At 33.6% G+C, this 22,835-nt stretch overlaps 1 protein-coding gene across 10 annotated transcripts in view; it reads right to left on the bottom strand.

Moving 5' to 3' along the window:
• The window catches only part of LOC117181592 (protein lap4), a 485,727-nt gene that overhangs the window by 293,040 nt on the left and 169,852 nt on the right, over positions 1-22,835 (bottom strand). For all 10 annotated transcript variants that reach the window (XM_033374437.1, XM_033374439.1, XM_033374438.1 and 7 more), the window contains exons 5-10: positions 1,965-2,085; positions 1,539-1,831; positions 1,291-1,424; positions 1,105-1,216; positions 730-905; positions 406-563 (exon numbers count right to left, since the gene is read on the bottom strand). In XM_033374437.1, the coding sequence (XP_033230328.1) occupies positions 406-563; positions 730-905; positions 1,105-1,216; positions 1,291-1,424; positions 1,539-1,831; positions 1,965-2,085 (994 nt within the window). The remainder of the gene's footprint in view (positions 1-405; positions 564-729; positions 906-1,104; positions 1,217-1,290; positions 1,425-1,538; positions 1,832-1,964; positions 2,086-22,835) is intronic.

Genomic DNA, 22,835 nt, shown 5'->3' with positions numbered 1-22,835 from the left:
TGTCCGGGTTAAACCTCTAACACTTCTCCACTTTAGGTCATCTACTAATAGAAAACTTTGAAGCCTTTGAGCTACCCTTATATGTAAAAAATAGGTTAAACAGATATCAGAGGATCCCCTTGGAGGCTATTGCTATCTAGGATAAGGGATCTCGGTCCCAGTAGAACCATGGTAAATCACATCTGTAGCTACGCCTCACGACCGTGAGATAAGTGGCCACGTGGAATGATGGAATTAAAATAGCAGGTCGACGAAACCCTCGTGTGTCTTGAGAACACGGAGCGACCCACAAAATGACAGTTCTCTATATCCATCTCGCAAGTGCCTCAGCATATATAGCGAAAAAAATGTTAAAGGAGAGATAATGAATCTGTGAACTCATTAGGTAGTGAGCAAGGCGCTCACCTCCTTATCAGCCTCTGGAAGTTCGTCAGTAAACTTGACAGAATGCGTTCTCGATGCTTCTCGTTCCTGCCAACCTTCATCATCGCTACAAGCAACTTCCCTCATTTCGCCCCCTGAAACTATATTCTTCATTCCCGATAATATTCCCAGTTTGTTATCTACAAGCAGAAAACAAATTGATTCTTTTAAAAACTGTACTTTGGAAATGTCAATTAGTTTTTTTTTTCTTTAAATAATAGAAATATTAACATTCGAATTAAGAATTTACTACGAATGGTGCTTCTAATAACCAAATAAAAGATAATTTAAACAAAGTTATTTTACCATGTTGCGCATCTGGATGGTACTCCAATTGAGGTAGTAGAAAGCATGTGAGAACTTCTTGTTTTGTTTCTTCGTCTACATCCGTTTGAAAAGTCAGCATTGGCTGCGCCTGATTTTCACTTAACCAAACTGCTTTAAGGTTCAAATTGATCAGGGAAATCGGTAAATACTGTAACCTATAAAAGAATATATAATAAATTATATAAGAATAGAAAAAGAAAAACAAGTAAAATATAATTATATCAAGAACTACATCTCGATACAGAGATATACCGCAATGCTGCTATAAAAAAAAAACCTTCAAAAACCAACTCTATTAGAGCTTTTCATGTTCGACAACATCACGCGTATTTTTACAAAATCTTGAAAACGTACCTGTTACCGGATACATCCAACACATGAAGTGCCGCACATTGTCCAACTTCAGTGGGAAGATATTGCAACTTGTTATCCCTTAATGATAACACACCTAATTTCTTTAAATTTCCTGAAATATAGAAAATACTATTATACCACTAGTTTGATTTTCAAGACTAAGCGATTTTGAAACCAATAAATTACCAATTTCCGTAGGAAGATATTGTAAGCTATTTCTATCCACGTTAAGATTATTTAAATTAAGAAGGTTTCCTATAGAAATTGGCAGTTCCAGAAGAAAATTTTCTGTAAGAATTAATTCTTGCAAATTTTCACACCTGAAAAGAAACAACACAGAATGTAAAACAAAAAACACATTATATGACAGAAATTTAATTATTAAAAAGAATTATTACCTATTCTTAATACTAAATTATTATTAAAATTCTAACCTGCCAATGTTTGCATTCAAGACGGATAATCTATTTTGATCAATTTTAAGAATAGTCAGATGTTTAAGTTCTCCCAAACCATTTGGTAATTTTTCAATAACATTTTGAGACAAATGAAGATCCGTTAGTGACTTGAGACCACCGATTTCTCCAGGTAAGTCCTCTAGTCGATTTTCTGAGACATCTAAACATACTAGAGTCTTTAATTCACCGATTTCAGAAGGCAAGTGTTGCAGCTGGTTGTGGTCTAACCACAATTCTTGAAGAGCTGGCAATTTTCCTATGTGCGCTGGCTGTAAAATTTTAAATAAAGCATTAATCCAGATTATTAATATATTAAATATTCATGTATAACTCAAAATTTATGTGTAAAAGCATTAGATCAAACTGTGTTCGGGTATAGATTTAAAAATTATAAAAACTTACCAATTCTTCTATGTCGTTATCTCCGAGGTCTAGTCTCTCTAGTTTAAGAAGTTGAGAGAGTGATTCAGGTAAGGATTTGAGCAAATTTTCTCTTAATTCCAAAGACTGCAAGTTTTCAAGGCTGAAATAATAACATGAATACACTTGAGCGTCATTTACTTCAAGAACATATTAAATATGCAGTTGCTTAATTATTGCATTTTTATATAAATGCAATAAGACGTATACTCTGTCCCATCTCGGTGATCCTCAAACAACTGCAAAGTAACTCCTTACTCAACGCCAGTTGTTTGCAGGATTTAATTTACTGATGTTGCTCGAATATTTTAATCAAGAAATAAAAAAATCGATCAAGCCATTTATGATTTTTTTTTTCTAAGCGAAAATCTTAATTATGTGGAGTTTAAAAATAATATTGACTAAACGAGTTCCAATAAAATTTTGAGTAAAACGAAAACTGGACTATCAATTTGTTTCATTTTTGACTGAAAACTTTTTGGGAACATCAGATAATTTAATCTATAGAAGACCCAGTTTCTGTTTGACACAAAAGTTTATAGGAACTTTTAACTACATATTTTATGTATCACAGTGTATACATAATTAGAATTTTTTATTAGAAAAAATAAAACACGAGAAAAGACCAAATTTTATCTAACTAACGCAGGCTGCATTAAAAGTGTAGAGTTTAGGCGTGGTTTACTGATTCACAAGTTTCTACTTAAGGCGAAACGGTAGGTTTGGCTGAGCACGACAATGACTGCAGTGACATCTATAAGAAAATCGGAAATACAGTCTAGTGCCCCCTGACAAGTATGAAGACAACCTCATACCCGAAAATTGTTAGGATTCGGTTGGTAAAATTTTTTACCTGTTAGAAAGAGGAACTTAGCAACGAGAGAGACAGACAATATTCAACCATTTTTATCAAACCATGTTTCTCGGCTTACCTGCTCAGCTAAAGGGAAATATATCAAATTGACAAATATCTCGTCTACACAATATGCGCGTGAAATATCAAATAATGTATTCGCATCCAATAAGAAAAAAAATTAAATTAATAAAATTGTGTTTATACATTTTCTATGCGCCCACAAAATCTGATTTTATGAGCAAAACACGTTGCCCACAAAATCTGATTTTATGAGCAAAACACGTTCTTTTGGTAATTTTGCAATTTATCACGGTGAACAATCGTAAAGATAAAATCTAAAATATTTGAAAGTTTTGAGACCCACTGAGTCAGAAAAAACGATTTTTACGAAGATGTTTGTCTGTCTGTAGTCTGTATTCTGTAGGCACGACAACTTTCGAAAAATTTATCAGATTGTATTCTGCTTTGGCACACTTTTTTAAGGTCTAAAAAGAAAGAACAAGTTCGTAACACAGCTATTTTGAATCAAAATTCAAAATGTGAGCACGTTTTCAAAATGTTTGAAACCACATTTTTTCAAGATTTCAAAATTCTATGAGCGGGAATTCATAGTACTCAGAAACTCACACAATTTATCCTTATGACTTTTTTCTATAAAAAGAAAATTATCAAAGTAAGAGCATTTTCAAAATCCAAAAAAACGAACTAAAATGCACATTTCAAGCCAAACAACGCATGCTATGAAAAAAAGTCAAGAAAAGAAAGACGTTAATTTTTGAAAGCCCTACAATGTGATCATAACAAATTTTTTAATTTAATCGAAAAGTTGAAAATTCAAAATTTGATCGAATCAAAACTTTTTGAAACCAAATTTTTTCAAATTTTAAAAATTCCATGTACGGTTATCCATAATGCTCAGAAACGCAAACAATGTATCTCTATGACTTTTTTCTGTAAAAAGAAAATGATCAGAGTTAGAGCATTTTCAAAATCCAAAAAACAAACTAAAATGAACATTTTAACCCAAACAACGCATCATATGAAAAAAAGTCATGAGAAGAAAAAAGTTGGTTTTTGGAAGCCCTACAAGATGATCATAACAAATTTTTTAATTTGGTGAAAAAATTCAAAATTCAAAATTTGACTACCAACAATTTTTGAAAACACATTTTTTGAAGATTTCAAAATTCCATGACCGGTTATTTATAGTACTCAGAAACTCAAACAATTTATCCTTTTGACTTTTTTCTATAAAAAGAAAATGATCAGAGTTAGAGCATTTTCAAAATCCGAAAAAACAAACTAAAATGAACATATTAAGCCAAAAAACGCATGATATGAAAAAGGTCAAAAAAAAGAAAAACGTTGATTTTTGAAGGTCCTACAAGATGATCATAACAACTTTTTTAATTTGGTCGAAAAGTTTAAAATTCCCAATTTCATTATACCAAAAATAATGAAAAATCCAAAAATTACATTTTTTGGTCCAACTATACAAGATAAGAAAAAAATGAATCAGCTGAAATTGCGCACCCTGGAAAGACCTACAAATTTCTAATAAATCACTTTTCAATAGGACTCATAGATTTTGTTTTTAGTCTTAAAAAACAACACTAAAAATAAAAAATAAAAATTTTTTGGACTAGCGACACAAGCTACGAAAAAAATATGACAAAACTTGTCCATCCAAAAAAGAGCTATAATTTTTGATAGGATACGTAGTTTAGGCTTTGGACGTAAAAAAGCAGAAAAAATGAAAGAGGACGTAGGATCCCATATAGAACCCTATATATGTTCCTTTATTAGACCCTATGCAGATGCGCAGTAGTTTTTATTTAATTGTAAAAAACAAGATAAAAATTTTTGTAAATTATAAAAAGAAGGAAATAAGAATTAGTATGATTTAATTTTTATGCATATTATGAATTGTAATGGTATAAATTTATCACAATGATACGTGTTTCAGCGCAGCTCAGAATACAATTTAAAGAAAAATAAGAAACAAATTTAAAAATAATCACAATAAATACAATTTGCTCTTTATTTTGCAATTTTTGAATAAGCAATCCCAGGTAGAGTTACATAAAGAATGTATCATATTTGATATAAAAGTGTTGTATATAATGTAGAAAAGTTGAAATTTTGGACAAAATCGAGTGCGAAGCACGAGATACGTGATGAGAATGTGGCTTTAACAAAAGAGAATTCAAAATCATAAAATTACAGTGGTGGATGTTTTGAGTCTTAATTTTAAAAGGTTTGCGTAAGAATGTGCGGAAATATAAAAACCGAGCGCGTAGCGCGAGGTAAATATATAATGGAGCGCAAAGTGCGAAATAAATACATCATCGAACGCGAAGCGTGAGAACCAACAGTGGTGCGCCCTAGGCGCGCTCAAACTGGTGAGCGAAGCGAGCCGCGCGCATAGCGCGCGACGACAATGTGCCCGCGTGGCGGGCAGATTTTTTTGATTAGAATTAGTTAAAATTTGACATATTCATCGCCTTTTCAACGTTCAATCTTCAATAAGGTAATTAAATTTTCAACAAAATAGTCGAATTTGGAACTAAATTAATGAATTTTCGAGTAAATTGATAAATCGGCAAGTAAGAAAATAATTTATCAACGAAGTCTGTCAACTTTAAGCCAAAAGACACAAATTTTCAATCTGCAAGACGTATTTTCTACAAAGCAGTTGAATTTTGAACCCTGAAATATTAATTTTCTACAAAAAATACAAACTTTCAACAAAATCATTTAATTTCCAGCCAAAGAGAATAATTTTCAATACAAATAATCAATCGTCAACAACAAATTTAACAAAGTAGTTTAAGCCACGAATTCAATTTTTTAACCAAAAAGACGAATTTTCAGCATATAAAGATTTCTCAGTCAAGAAGAAAAAAAAGTAATTGAACTTTCAAGTCAAAAGACGAATTGTTTTGTAAAACAGTTGCATTTTCAAACCGAATCTATTAATAGTGCAACTTTCCACTAAAGATTTGAAACTTGAAAACAAAATTAATTTTTAACAAAGTTGTTTAACTTTTATCAAAGTAGTTGAATTTTCATTGTACAAAAATCAATTTTCAGCTAAATATGAAATAGTTCAATTTTCAAATAAAAAATTAATTTTAAACTAATAATATAATACATTGAACCCTAGATATCGGACCCCTGATAAAGTTCTTCCGAACATTGACGCCACGCCGAAAATAGGAGTAAAAAGAGTTGCGAGGGGTATGCGGCCTTCTATCTGGGTAATTCCCCACCAAGACCAGTACCAAAATCGGCCCAGTATCAGAGTATCAGTGTAATTGATATTCCAACCACAAACGATGACTCTAATTAGGCTTACTCTGGCGATTTCTTTATTTTCACTGGCCTATAAAATAATACAATCTTTTGGAAAGTTTTTAATATACAATCTTTTATTTACTAAATAAAAAAATTTTAACTGAAAAAATTAAATTTTCTAATTTATTATCATAGACAATTATTTAAATAGGAAATTCCTGACTTTTGCAAGATTTTTGTCTAAGTCACTGACCAGCCAAAAAAATCCCTTAGTTTTTCCCTGATTTACAGGTTTTAGCTAACCTGCAGTCATACGATTCATTACTAGTGAAATTAAATTTTTTCGAAATATTGATAGATAAAAATGATTAGATTACAATTTTTTTAATGAAATGTTCGTTAAAATAGAAAAAATTGGAAATAAATAAAAAGCTTTGAAATATTGTCGATAGTAGCTTCGTTATTTTCACCGTTATAAAATGAAATATCTAGTGCTAAGAAGGTGTGTTTGCAAAATTCAAGAACTTTTCCAGGTTTTTCCAGTTTAAAAATTCAAGGACTATTCCGGGGTTTTCCTGGTAAAAAAATCAAGAACTTCTCCAGGTTTTAAGGATTTCTAGGAATCTAAACACCTTGCATATCCGTAAAATACTGAGCTTATTTCAGAAAAACTTTCTAATGCATATGTGGATTACTGTCTACCAAGTAGAAGAAGGCATGCGCGTACGGTCGAATACATTTGATGAGTCATTTCACTACATATCAGAACAATGCCTTGTAGAAACTTTTTGTTTATACTTCTTATTATTTAATTTTGGATTTTTACAGGACTAATTTTTTTCTTGAAAAAGAAGAACATAAATAATTTAAAAATGAAGTCTCTTTTCTAAAAATTATTTTTCTAGTTGAACAATATCGAAATCAATGTTATTATCCTGAGTTTAAAAAAAAATCATACTTGTTTTAAGAACTGCAAAAATTGTAACCCATTTTTGTGATGAGAAAATCACGAAAATATTTTCTCTTCAGAATACGCTCAATACGCATGAGAAATAAAACTCGTCAACATAACTTGATGTTTAAATCTGTAAAATGAGAAGCCTTGAAGAGGTCTTGAGACTAGGCCATAGGGCTAAGTTGGTCATAAATTCACCCATAGTACCTGAGAGGTTGCTCCAGCCCCTCGATGTCAGGTCCTTTTGCCTTTCAACTTGCATATTTTCTCTCTATTTCCTTGCCTATTCATTAAAAATCCTAATAGGTCCACAAAATCCTGGACATTTTTGTGAGTTTGAGATTATAATCGTAAATATACATAAATTCTTAACTATTCCGATTTGCAGTTAGAATTTTCGTAAGCTCTTAATGATAATTTATTTTTTATTTTCTGTATTAATTTTAAATTTAAACTATTTCACTGATTTCATATTCTAAATTAATATTTTTAATTTAAAAACTGCGGATGATTATATAAAAAAGACACTAACTTCCCAAAGGTTTAAACGAAAATTGTTAAAACAATTTGTTTAAATTTGTGAGTTACGGCCCATCTGAATCATGACAGTATTCATGATTAAAATAAAAACTATGCCTGTCGTCAAAAAATAATATGAAGCAAATTTGCAGACATTTTTTAGATGAACAATTTTGCTCTGAGCATTTTTTTCTGGATAAAACCAGAATCGTTATATAAAATGCCTGGTCAAAGCAACTGCACCATCCTTTTTAGGCGCTAAAATTGTATGCCAAAGGGCAATTCAATCGGATAATTTCTTCGAAAGTTATTGTATTCAGAGGCAACGATTACGGCAACCAAAGACAGATATCAAAGGAAAATCCATTTTTTGTCAAGTAGTGAGCCCGAAAACGTCGAGATTTGATGGTATCCGCGAAAGTAATTTTTTACATTAAACGAATACCTTCTCATTGAGATGATAATGTAAAAAGTTATTATTCGTCATTAAAATTGATTCGACAGATTTTTCTAAGATCAAAAACTAAATTCGAAGTAATTATCAAACATCCAAATGGTAAAACTTCTATTTTAAATCTTTAAAACTTAATATTCTTAAAAACGATTAAAAAAAAGTAATTTATAATACAAAATATTCATAACAAAACTTTTGCTACAAAAAATTTGTCATTAAATGAATAAGAAATTCACTGAAAACTTAAAAAATGTTTAGTTAACGAGAATCGCGATATTACCCCAGACAGAAAAATCATATATATAATATTCATTTGTTTTATGTAAAAAATGTTTAAAACAAAGGAATATTTTATATAATACTTCACACTATGTATAAACTATCCATAATATTATCGCCTGGGACAACTTTTAAAATCAAAAAGCATTTAAAATTTATTTTTTAAGTTACTTCAAATCATTTTTACATTAATCATCCTTAAATTGTTGATCATTATTATTAATGACACAAATAATTATTAAAAATTCCACAACTGCCAATTTTCAAACGATTTAAGTTAACATAGAATAATTGAAATTTCAAAGGTTTTGATTCTGAAAGTAACTATTATTTATAAAATATTATTTTAATACATAATATGAACAAAGAAGGATAATGATGGTTAACAATTTAAGAATTTTTAAAGGATTTAAATTCACTTCGAATAATTGAAAATTCAAAGGGTTTGAGTATAAAAGTAACAATTAATAATAAAATATTATTTTTATATAATATTAATACATATTATTAATATTTAAATTAATAATTAATAAATTGCTGATAATAATTATTAATGATGTAAATAATTATTTACAACTCTTGTATTTTTACTTTCAAACGATTTAAATGTACTTAGAATAATTCAAATTTAAAGGGGTTTGCGTATACAATTAACAATTATTAATAATAGTTATAATAATTAAATAAAATTTTTTCATAATTTTTCTTACGAATCTATGAATGTTTGATTGCTAAGCGCTCGAGACAGAAGCTTGAAGTGCTTTTCGTGAAAACAGAACGTATTTTAGTGGATACATAGCCGTTACTTGCATTTGTCTATAAAATTTGTTTTAAACATGGAGGCAAACGTTGCAAAAGTCGATTTTTTTAACAGCACATTACTTTCAATGCAATTTGAATAGTTTTCGTAAAAGAACGATGTATTTTAGTGAAGAATTTTCCGAATAGTGGATTCGGTTATGAAATTTTGTTCACATTATTAGCAAGTTATTAAACAATACTTTTTTCCCCAATTATTTAATGCTACTGTTTGATCCTCAATATTTGCCATTTGCTAGTTAGTTTACCAGACTAAGAAACCTTAGCAAAGGTTATTTCTGTGACCAGTCACACAGGTGCGTTCTAGCCCCACCTCCTATTGCTTAAAAGGGATGAAGGGTTTGATCAAAATTATTTCTGTAACCAGTGACAGGGGTGCCCTCCCGCCCCATGAGATTTTGGAAAGGCGTAGAGGCTTCACCAACATTGTTTCTGTGACCAGTTACAGAGATGCGTTCCAGCCCCACCACGAGATGTTGGAAAGGGGTAAGGGGTTTTACCAACATTATTTCTATGACCAGTCACAGAGGTGCCTTCCAGCCCCACCACGCGTTGCTGGAAAAAGGCAAAGGGTTTGATCAAAATTATTTCTGTAACCAGTCACTGAGTTGGACATGGGCAGGGGCTTCACCAACATAATTTCTGTAACCAGTCACAGGGGTACCTCCCCTGACGAGAGGTTGGAAAGGGGTAGGGGTTTTTACAAACATTTCTTCTGTAATTAGTCACAGGGGTGCCACAGGAATATGGAAGAAAGGGGTAGAGGTTCGACCAACATTATTTCTATGACCAGTACAGGATTGCCTTCCAGCTTACCCACTAGATGTTCAAAAAAAGTTAGAAAAATTTGAATTCCATGAATTCCTTATTCCATGAATACGTACCCTTAGCTGCTACCTCGCTGGAAATATGCTTTGAAAAAAAAGGTAAAAAAAATTGTCCGTACCGGTAATTTTTTGTTACCTGTACCGACAATTTTTTTTACTGCGGGACCGACAGTGTATACACTTCGTTTACCAAAATTTCGGGACAAGTAGCTAGATTGTTTTGGCACAAATATAGGGGAATCTGAAAAAAGGGTTATTTGTACCGAAACTTCGGTACATATAGCTGGATCTTTTGGTACGTGTAGACAGTTTGTTTATAATTACAGTTTCAAGTTCGCCTATTTGCTTTTAAGTAAACTTTTATGTTAAACATTCTACTGTTTTGTAGACAATTCAACTTTTCTGCTTGAAACGTCAACTATTTTATTGAAAATTTAACTTTTTTGTCAAAAAAATATAGTTTTTCAAACTGAAAACCTAAATATTCCACCTTTGGGTAAAACTTTATACTGTATATTGGATAAGTTAGAAATTCATATTTTTAATAAAAAATTAATCCTCTTAGTTGAAAATTCATCTTTTGAAAATTGTACAATTTTTTTGAAAAATTACTTTTTTTGTCAAAGTTACCTTTATTTCTCAGAGTTTTTATATAAAAATTTAATTATTCATATTGTATTGGTTGACAATTCGACTATTTGATAAAAAACTGCATATTTTGTTAAAAATATAACAAAAAATTGTATTGTTTAAAAATTCAACTATATTGTTTAAAAAATTTATCTTTCTTGGCTTAAAATAACCTTTTCTGCTAAAAGAGCATCTTTTTTGATTTGAAAATGTACCGTTTTCCAAAATAATCGACTTTTTAGGTTACAAACTTAATGGTTGTAAATTCATCTTTCATGGTAATATAGTCACCTTTGTTGGTAGAAAATGATCTTTTTTTGTTAGAAATTCAACTGCCTTCGAAAAAATGCATTTTCTGGCATTAAAATCTTACTATTTGATTAAATCTATATTTCTTTTGAAACTCATCGCTTTGCTGGAATGTTTATCTTTTTCGTTGTTAATGGAACTGCTTGGTTAAAAATTATAAATTTTTTATGTTTAAGATTCATCTCTATGGATGGCAAATCTTTTTTGGTTGAAAATTCAGCTAATTTGTTGATGATGCAATATATTGCGACTTCATATGTTAGGAATTGAGAGTAATTCATATTTAATTCAATATGTTATCTACATTAAGTTTATTTGAAAGAATTTACAAAGTTGAATACCGTGTTTCGCCAACGGCTATGTTACTTACGCGAGGGGGGGGGGGGGGCTAAAATTTGGAACTTACTTTGTAGATAGCCATCACTGAATAAAACCTCAGGATAAAAACTTTTCAAGGTCGCGGTGGTGAAAGCAGAGTGTATTTATGTGAAAAAATGACCAAATAGTGCATTCATTTATATAATTTATAAAATTAACAAATATATTAGTAGAACAATGTTTTCTGATGGAAAATAACTATTACATAAATTTGAAGTCTTTTTATTAATAACAAAATATATGTCGAATAGTGCTTCAATAACGGTGAAATACAACGTAGATTTGTTGAATGTTGTTTTCAATTGTAGAACCACCAACTTTTGAATTAATTTCTAATAATTATTTGGAACATTCAATGAATAAGTTTGCTGAATTACATGCTATTTAACTTATTTTGGTTGATTTCGGGCTTATTCCGATTGTTTATGTAAAAATAAAAAATAAAATTATAAAAATTGCCATTTTCAGTTTATTTGTTAACACAGAATTATAACAAAATGAAACTAAAAATCGGCTCTCGCAATTCTCTTTGGAATTTAGTCAAAAGTATTTTTAGAAAAATTAAAATCGATTAAAAATGATCGTATCTAAGGCAGTAGTTGGCACGCTCTTGCTCAGGGCAGGGTACCCTTCCCTGGCTGCCCTACCACCTACTTTCAGGGCAGTGCCTGCGAGCTTGGCCAGACCACGCCTTTCCTCAGGGGTATTTTGTTAGAAAATGGGAAAAAATGTGAGATTCAAAAATTCCTAATTTTGCAATCAGTGACTTAAAAGTAATATATTTGGAATCCACGTATTGTTCCGATTCCAAAGACATGTAATTTGTCTATAAAGATTGAAAATTTGAGAAGCATTTAGTATTAAATTGCATGTAAAGCTGATGTTTCTTGATATTAAACTCCTTCAAATTTTCAACTTTTCAAGGCAAGTAATATATCATTGATATCGGAAAAATTCGTAGATGCTAATAATGCTATTTTCAAATCGCTGTTTGAAAAATTAAAAGTTAAAAATTTTCCTTACTTTGACATGCCTGTGGACAAAAGACCCTTGCTGGAGTAAGCTCACATACACTAAGGTACATGAATAGACCGAAAAGTAGTAGAAAAAATTAAGTCAGATGGAGCCTGATCATACCTGAAAATCAAGCAAAAAGTTTGCCGACCACTGCTCTAAGGCTAGGCTGTTTTGGAACAAATTGTCATATTTGGGCCACTGTTCAGGTCTTCTGGGCGTGGCACGGTCAAGCAATTTCATTCAGCACCTAGAATCCCAAAACCTAATCCGCTGCAGGAGGATGACTGAAAATTCTACAAAAATAACATATTCCAAATTTTGCAAAAAACAAAATTTGAATTAATACATTATTTTGCGAGTGGTTTTGCTGAAACTATTTGGAGCAAGTTACCGTTACACCTTAAGAGCAATGGTCAGCACGCCACACAGTGGGAGGAAATGCACTTTTTCGTTCAAAAATGTCTAGAGCCTTCAATTTTGGTCCGATTCTTATTTTTTTTTTTAATTGAAATTTTATTAAATTCTGAATAGCTTGACGCTCTCAACTTTTGTCTCTTCTGCTTGTTTATTAATAATTTTTTCACTTAAAGTATGGATGAACTTAAATTTTTTACATAACAATTTTTTACGCTTTAATATCTGATTAGTTAAACTTTATATTGTCTTAATTGAATGTTTAGGGACACATAGAATACAAATAATTTGCTTCTTAGTCCATTTATTTGTTAGAAACAAATTTTATGATCAAATTAGCAAATAGTCTTATTATCGGTAAAAAAATTTCTGTTTACTAAAATTTCAAATTATAATTTCCTTCAATCGCCAAAACGACTTCAGGATTTCTTAAAATAATAAATATTTAATAAGATTTGATAAAATATAACAATTAAAATTTTTATAAACAAATTAGATAAACAAATTCAAAATTTCGGTCCTTTCGCATAGAAATTTTTTTGTGTTTGCACTGGAAATTTTTTAAGCTATTGGCTGAATGGCTGCTAGTCACACTAGTATTAGAAAAGTTAATAATAACAATTGTTATAAATAATTCTCGTGATAAAATATTCAAATTTAAATTATTATCCAATTTTAATTTTCTTTAATCGCTAGAATGGCTACTGATATTCCTGAAAAATGTATCTTTTATAATATTTAGTGAAATATAACAACTTAAATCTTTATAAACAATTTAGATTAAAAAATTCCAAATTTTGGTAGTTTCACTTTAAAAAAGTCGAAGTTTCCATCGCAATACATTGAGAATGAATCATAACACTACATGCTAAGCTTCACTCAATATAAAATTTGTTGACAATAACCCACCGACTTGATAGGCAAACCCCTAAATTTGCAGAAATTCATATCAGAAAACGGGATTGGCAATGAATGCAGAAAATAAAGTACTTTTTCATAAATTTCAGAATATTCCTATAGTCTTTATTCCGAGCTTCACCTGCTTCTTCGGAAAACTTTCCAATTGATAATGGGAAATGTTTCATAACATCAGCTCCATGTAATAATATCTTATGGACAGTTACAGGCATGTAGTACCAAGGGTATAAATATACGTACAGAAACCATGAAGGTTTCAATGGTACCACTGCGACTTCACTTAGAGAATTTGGTCAATTCTGTAGTATGGAAAAATCCTAATCCATCGTCAACATCATATTTCAGGCCAATAATATATGAATTCGCAAAAGAAACCGCAGAAAAAACCAATTCAGTAATATTATCACATCAAAAAGAAATCGATAAAATGAAGCCCACAATAAGAAAGAACGATTCCGGTACTTATGTGATAAAAACTGAGATGATGTTGACGATGCTAGACCAAAAAGTTTGCCAGGCTCTTTCTAGAACTTTATCATCTATGACTTGTTACATTTGTCAAGCTACATCTAACGAGATTAATAACTTAGAGTCAAGAATTTACTTTATGGAAAATCTTTTACATATAGCCTTTAGACTCGATTTTAAGAAATGGCGAATAGATACGAATATATGTAAAGATTTGCAAAAGATGGCGAAGACTCGAATTTGCAAAGATTTTCATCAGAAAACAGGACTGGTAATAGATGCAGTAAACCAAGGCTCAGGCACATCCAATGACGGAAACACCGCAAGAAGGTTTTTTTCAGACCCTAAAGTAACAGCAGAAATTACAGGGATATACTTAGAATTAGTGGAAATATTTGCGTACATTCTGCATAAATTAACAAGTACAGAGCCAACTGACTTGGAAACATGTAAAATATATACTATGGAAACCGCAAAACTGTATGTGTATTTATACCCTTGGTACGACATGCCTGTAACTGTCCATAAGATATTATTGCATGGAGCTGATGTTATGAAACATTTTCCATTACCAATTGGAAAGTTTTCTGAAGAAGCAGGTGAAGCTCGGAACAAAGACTACAGGAATATTCTGAAATTTATGAAAAAAGTACTTTATTTTCTGCATTCATTGCCAATCCCGTTTTCTGATATGAATCTCTGCAAATTTAGGGGTTTGCCTATCAAGTCGGTGGGTTATTGTCAAAAGATTTTATATTGAGTGAAGCTTAGCATGTAGTGTTATGATTCATTCTCAATCTATTGCGATTGAAACTTCGACTTTTTCTAAGTGAAACTGCGAAAATTTGGAATTTTTTATCTAAATTGTTTATAAAGATTTAAGTTGTTATATTGTACTAAATATTATAAAAGATACATTTTTCAGGAATATCAGTAGCCATTCTAGCGATTAAAGAAAATTAAAATTGGATAAAAATTTAAATTTGAATATTTTATCACGAGAATTATTTATAGCAATTGTTATTATTAACTTTTCTAATATTTTTTTGACTAGCAGTCATTCATCCAATAGCTTTAAACATTTCCAGTGCAAACACAACAAAATTTCTAAGTGAAATGGCCGAAATTTTTAATTTGTTTATCTAATTTTTTTATAAAAATTTTAATTGTTATATTTTATCAAATAATATTAAATATTTATTATTTTAAGAAATACCTGAAGTCGTTCTGGCGATTGAAGGAAATTATAATTTGAAAAAATCTGAAATTTTAATATTTTGCCATAAGAATTGTTTATAACAATGGTTATTAAAAACTTTTAAATTATTCTTGTAATAATATATCATTCCTAGATCAATATGAAGCACTTTTAGTAATGAGAAATTTTCTTTTACCGATAATAAGACTATTTGCTAATTTGTTCATAACATTTGTTTATAACAAATAAATGGACTAATGAGCAAATTATTTTTTTCTATGAGACCCTAAACATTTGTTCAAGAGAATATAAAGTTTGCCTAATCAGTTATTAAAGCGTAAAAATTGTTATTTAAAAAATTTCAGTTTTTCCATACTTTGAGTGAAAAAATGATCAATAAACAAGTAGAATAGACAAAAGTTCAGAGCGTCAAGCTGACCAATGACCTACTTTCTGGCCAGCTACCGTCAAGCTTGGCCAGACCAAGCCTTTCCTCAGGGGTCTTGTTGTAAAATGGGAAAACAATCTTAAATTTAAAAATTCTTAATTTTGCGATTAGTAATTAGAAAGTGATATATAGTATTCGGAATCTACGTCCTTTTCAGATTTCAATGGCATATAATTTGTATATAAAGGCTGCAAATTTGAGAAGTATTAAATATTAAATTGAACATTGAGCTAAAGTTTCTTGATATTGAACTCCTAATTTTCAACTTTTCTAGACAGTTGTAATAATATATCATAGGAATCGGAAACATTCGTAGATGCTCTTTATGCTATTTTGAAATCGCTAGTTGAAAAATGAAAAATGTTTAAATTTCCGTATTTTGACCTGCCTGTGGACAAAAGACCCCTATTGGAGTTAGCTCACACAAACTAAAGTCTATGAACAGACCATAGAGTAGTGGAAGAACTGAAGTCGGGACAGGCCTGACCGTACCTGACAAGTGAGCAAAAAGTTTGTTGCCACCTCAGACTGCCCAGACACGTAGAAAAAAATTCAGATGTATGATTGACCTCAAGAAACGAACTATGTTCGCTATCGAATTTACAGTACAAGCCGACATAAACATTACGTCTAAGGAGAAAAAAAAGGAGAGGTTTAAAGACCTTATAGGGTCGTCCTGCCATCAGTGCTGTCGGAGGTGCCAAACCTTCACTAATTCATAGCCCCTGCGTGGCAACGAAATACCGAGACACTTGCGACGAAAATGCAGAAGGCAGTCGTAGTTGGCTCGCTATGTGTCATTAAGAATCACAAGGGTTTCGATGAATCTTTGTATTAAGTCCGTCACACAATGTAACCACCCATCTCGTGATCGTGAGACATGGTTACAACTAAAACTGTAACGGGATTTCACCAGAAGCGGGAGACATTTTCTAGAATTGCACCCACTCTCGGTAAATTCCTCCGGCTGTCTCTATGACAAAATCTCAATATATATAGTTAAAAGTTTTTCATACGGATAAGCGCGGGATTTCACTGGAATCGAGTACCATCCTACAAAATTGCAACACTGAGAGACCAAATGATAAGCGTCTTCCTCAACACCCCGCAAGTATTATAGCATTTCGTTGACACACAAGGATGCTTTTCGGACTATTAACCAATAAATGTTTGGTACCTCAAAGATCGCCGATGATCAGGATGACTAACTTAGGCTTATAAGGTCTGTATACCTTCTCTTTCTCTTCACTGTCCTTAACAGTGACGTTCTTGTCGGCCGAGGTCGAAAAATTGATAAAGAACATGGTTCTTTTCTCGAAAACAAAAGAATGGCAGATCTCGAGTGCGCGACAGAAGCAATTGTCAAGATTATGAAGTCCTAGTATATGCGGCCTTCTCATTTTTGATAATTAGATCTATTTCCCTAGCAGTGTTTGGCGGAGGGGTATCAGAGCTGAGACCGTAAAAGTGACAAAAAACATGGTAATAATAGACTCTTAGTCTCGCATTGTGCCTTTGGATGCATGTCATACCCACATTAGTTGGAAAAATAAATAGTATGTGTCTTTGTTTCACGGGGTGTGCATGACACGCTTCGCAGATATCATTAAGAATATTTGGCTAAAAATGTGGCGACGTTATGTTAAAGTAGAAATTACACCGTTTTGTCATGCCAAAATAAAACCCTTCCTGCCCGACTTCAATCTGGGTGACTTAAGGAATGCAAACGCTAGCTCATACAACATCGGCTTTCTTGATACGAACCCCCAGGAGTGAATACTCATGATTGATAATGTTTGGTGGATTTTCCTCACCACTGATATTGAAGTCAAGATACAGAAATGCTTCTTTGCCACTTCTTCGTGTTTCTTTACTGTTTCAGGAAGTGGGTGTCATCCGCTTTCAACTATATGTGCTATACCCAGAAAAATCATGTTGTGAAGACATTCGAGATTCAGTATTCCACGACCACCTTAACGGCGTGAGATGTAAAGTCGGAGATCAGACGACTTAATGTGTATGTTTCTGTGCATGTGAATAACCTTTCGTGACCTGATATCCAGAGATCCGAGCTCGTCCTTTGTCTAGGAAACCACTTCAAATAAATAGAGTACTGTCGGGACGGGAAGCATGTTCATGGTAGATACCTTGTTCCTCGCCGACAGTTCAGAGGGACAAATCTATCGGTTAAGACGTTTTTATCTGCGTCAGAGAGGACTTTGTACAGATTTTACGTACTCAATGCGGCTCTGTGGCATTGCGAAGTATGTACCTTGGCGCATTTTTCTAACCCAAACTCCATTCCCATCTCTGGAGTATACTTCTCGATAATCCCTAGGACTAGATCTAGTTGCTCTTTATTTCTAGCATAGATCTTGACATCATCCATGTAAAATACTTAAGAGACATTATTCTTTTGAATCAATCCCTCTATGTACCTCACGATGTGCACAGGTTTGATTGTCCAAACTGTCCTATAATTTGAAATAACTAGAAAGATATTATGCAGCGGGTTCAGACAAGTTATCGGCCTTCTGAGGGCCAGACAAGGTGCTAATCTTCAGGGGGAGTACTGTGCGTCCTTCCACCAACCACTTTGAAATAGGCTCATCCAACTTGAGATATAAGGTGAAAATGCGGGCCAGATGCTGGTGGGTTGATAAAAAACTACTTCTGCAAGAAGGTCTTCATACCGTCTAGTTCAGAAGCGGAATAGGTCCTTATATATCTTACTACTTTTTTCACCTCTTTGGTAGTGACAGATGGGCATTCCTGTTTAGGTGATATGAGGTAACTGCACTTCAAAATACCTCGACCTCCTCTGGTCTGAACGGTTAGTCGATAGTAATTGGAGGGTCTTTGAAGAGTCGAGATGGGTCAAAAAAAAACTGTAAATTTTCTGTCACCCAAATCTCCCGGCGCTCTACACTTCTCCTAGCGTCACCCATATTGTGTCAACAACATGCAGCCTGATGATCAACAACTTTGACTTGTTGCATACGTGACGACAGATCCGCAGTTCGCGCGCGAACTGTCGGACTCAAGACTAATAACTTGTTTGAACACGTCGTATACAATGTTTAAGGCGATACTGAATGACAGAATTGTTCATAGAATTAGTCCTGAGTGGAGAAAGATGTACGAAGAACGTGGCACGAAACATGGTGTAACAGGTTTCTGAGAGAATCTGCTAATTGACAGGGGATTACATCTTAAGGTAGATAGAGAGATAGATACCGCTTTGGAAAATCAGATTTACTACCTCATCTAAAAATTATCATGTTACAAGGAACGTCACCCCCCAGAGGAGCGTTTTCCAGGGCGATTACATGATCTCTCTTCTCTTTTGCATCAAATTTCTGCCCCTACATCTCGCACTATGTAATCCTCTTGAGTATCTCTGTGGAGAGTCTAACCATCGTGAGCATAAGGTCAGTCATGTATTTTATAAGGATGACTTGAAGATCTATGCTTCTGAGACAATGCCGTATGAAACTGCTTTAAGCATAGTCGAAAAGTACATAGAAGAGATTGGTACGAATCCTGAATTCAATAAGTGGCAAGATTCATCTAAAACGAGGAAGAATTACTGGCGTTTCTGAGGACCCTCAGCTCATAAGTGGTCTTTCAATCTGCCTGTGCGTCGTCCCTGTTCTACCTTATTCGCTTGTGATGGTTCCATGAACAAAGCACGAGCTTACAGCCCTCGACATCGCTACACGTAAAAGCAATCATATAAATGCGTCCGTTACACTCATATATCCCACGCCGTAACGGCGACATGACTCTAAATCTCCAGTATCTACAACCAAACTATTGTGAGTACAGCTCACATATTGGCAAATGGAAGACGTTTTTTCCTGAAAACAAACATTTGTTACGAGATGATTGACCGAGGAGCGTTTTTTAAAAAGTAGCGGAACAGGCGACCGAGACCCCTGGCCTGGATGTTAACATCATAAGTGAGAAAATTGCATTATTTCATTAAGATACCTAACTTCTAAAATCCTAAGTAAGTTTCTACCTTAGTATACCGTAGCCAGTCATGCACATTATGAGTACCTAGGACACATACTATCCAAGTGTCCCACTCACTCGGGAACAATGTATCTCCACAGAGACAATGCAGCCTCAAGAATGCTTTACTACCATCCTCCTCGTTCTTATGATGTTGACTGCGACTCTTCCCTGCTGAACTCTCCGAAGGAGGTATGTAGCTCTGTATGTATTGAAAGATGTACTAAGACCGTATTTTAGCATTTTGGTGCATATATGCATTTTTACTGCATTACAAGTTCACTTTTTTCTTCTTTTTTGTTCGAAAACAATCAATTATTCAACCATTGTTTAAATAATACGATTAACTGTATCAATGGCGTGCATATTTTATGTATTTAATTTGTAAAAATTACTTACAGAATATCTGTTGTCGAAAGTACAAGAAAAAATATACGTAAATTCACTGGCTTTACATTGTTTGTTTAATATTTATAAAAGAATATCATTAAAGGGGTTAGTTTTATAAATTTGTATTGTTTTAAGTTAATAATGCCAAAAAATGATAAGCTAAACATCGCAGGGGAAAGAATGATTGTTAATTGTTAATAATAAAAGAATATGTAAATAAATTAATTACGTGATGATGAAGTGATGAAAAAACTAATTAAACCATTCTTTTCCACGCTACCCCTAAGGTAGAGTAATAGACGTTTTTTAGTGGTTTCCCAATAGGTTGAATCCACCATGAAATATTAAATATTTTAAAGTATTTGCAATACAATAAAAAATATCACACACAAAGACACACATTTTTTCGGTTAGGTTTTTATTCCTCTAGAATCAAACAAAAGGGTGAAAATTGCACCCGCTTTCAGCGAAATCCCGGTAAAATTTCAGCCACAACCACGTCTCACGACCGTGAGATAGGTGGTTACAGTCTGTAAAAGAATCAATACGACGATCCAGCAAAAGCCTCGTGCACCCTAAGAACACGGAGCGACCCAAGGACAACCGCCTTCTGCATTTTTCCCGCAAGTGTTCTAGCGTATTGTTGACACGCAGGGATGCTTTTTAGGCCATTAACAAGTGAAAGCTTGGCACCGCCAAGAGCGCCGATGATAAGAACGATCAATTTAACAGAATATTCCGGGTACAATCGTTGCAACTCCCTTATAAGGTCTCGATACCTCTCTTTCTTTTCATTCTCCTTGGTTATGATGTTTTTGTCAGCTGGTGCCGAAAATTCGGTAACGAACATGGTTCGCTTCTCGAAGTCAAGAAGAATCATGTCAGGCCTCGAGTGAGCAACAGAAACAATTGTCGAGAATATAAAGTTCCAGTATATGCGGCACTTCCCATTCTCGACAATTGACTCAATTTCATTAGGAGCATTTCGAGGAGCGATATTAAGGTTAATACCGTAGGAGTGACAGAGATGGTAATAAAGCCCTCTTAGTGCCGCATTGTGCCTTTGAATGTAGGTCGTTCCCGCGTGAGTTGGACAACTAGATAGTATGTGAGCTAAATGCTCGGGGTCTGCATGGCACGCCCTGCAGCTATCATCGGGAATGTCTTGGCATCAAAATGTGGCGACGGTATGTTAAGGTGGAAATGACACCATCTTGGCATGCAAAAATGAAACCCTCCGTACCAGAGTTCATGCCGGGCGATTTAAGGAATGCAAACGTTACCTCACAAGACATTGACTGATCCTTCACATTTCTGTGGAAGATATCGTGCATCCTCTTATCGAGGAGCTGTTCACGAAAGTTTTTCTCTTGTGCTTTCTTTATCCGGGCTTTCAGGAGTGAGTACAGAAACGCTCCTTTGCTCACTTCTTCGTGATTCCTGACCATTTTAAGAAGAGCGTCTCTTCCATTTGCAACTCTATGTGCTGTACCCAGAATAATCCTGTTGTGAAGACATTCAAGACTCAATATTCCGCGACATGGAACTACTTCAAATGAATAGAGTAGTACCGGGACGGCAAGCATGTTGGTTGCAGATACTTTGTTCCTCGCCGACAGTTCGGAAGACCAAATCTGTCAGATGAGACGTTTGTATCTGCTTCGGAGAGTATCCTTTATAGATGTCACATCCTGAATGCGGCTCTGTGGCACGCCCAGGTATTTATAAGTCTCTCCAGCGCAAAGGTGTCATATAGCGCTTCTATCAACGAGCTCAGGATCTTCAGGGATGCCATTAAATTTTTCTCGCTTCAAATAAACCTTGGCGCATTTGTCTAACCCAAATTCCATTCCAATTTCCTTAATATATCGTTCGACACTCCCCAGAGCTAGATGCAGTTGCTCTCTGTTTTTAGCATAGATCTTAAGATCGTCCATTTAAAATACATGAGTGACCTTGTACTTTCGATCTGCAGGTTTGCCGCACAAGTACCCGTCGGAATGGCGAAGTGCTAGAGATAGTGCCAATAATGTAAGGCAAAAGAGGAGTGGACTCATGGTGTCGCCCTGAAAGACAACTCTCTTAAAGGTGACCTTGTTAGTTGTCATACGATTTTTTCCAGATGAGATAGTAAATCTGCGGACTATTTGCGGATGAACCTTTAAGATTTCCAAAAGACAGATGATAAGTCTATGGGATGTCGAATCGAAAGCTTTCCGATAATCAATCCAGGCCATCGATAGGTCACGCTGGTAGAATCCTGCATCTTTGCAGATACATCTATCGATGAGCAGGTTCTCCCGACATTCGCCTACGCCTTTCTTTGAGCCTCGTTGTTCATACATTTCTTGCCACACAGGTTCAATTGCCCGAACAATCCTATCATTTAGGATAGCTGTGAATATCTTATAAAGCGTGTTCAGACAAGTCATTGGCCTGTAATTCTTCGGGTCAGCTAAGTTGTCTATTTTCGGTAGAAGTATTGTGCGCCCTTCCACCAACCACTCTGGAATCGGCTCTTTCGACTTCAAATATGAGGGGAAAATACGGGCCAAATGCTGATGGGTTGAAGAAAACTTCTTCCACCAGAAGGATTTGATACAATCTGGTCCCGGTGCGGAATAGTTCTTCATCCCTCTTTATACTTTGTTCACCTATTA

Source organism: Belonocnema kinseyi, chromosome 10, assembly GCF_010883055.1.
Source record: "Belonocnema kinseyi isolate 2016_QV_RU_SX_M_011 chromosome 10, B_treatae_v1, whole genome shotgun sequence".
NCBI lineage: Eukaryota > Metazoa > Arthropoda > Insecta > Hymenoptera > Cynipidae > Belonocnema > Belonocnema kinseyi.
This window is presented reverse-complemented; position numbering and strand designations above follow the sequence as displayed.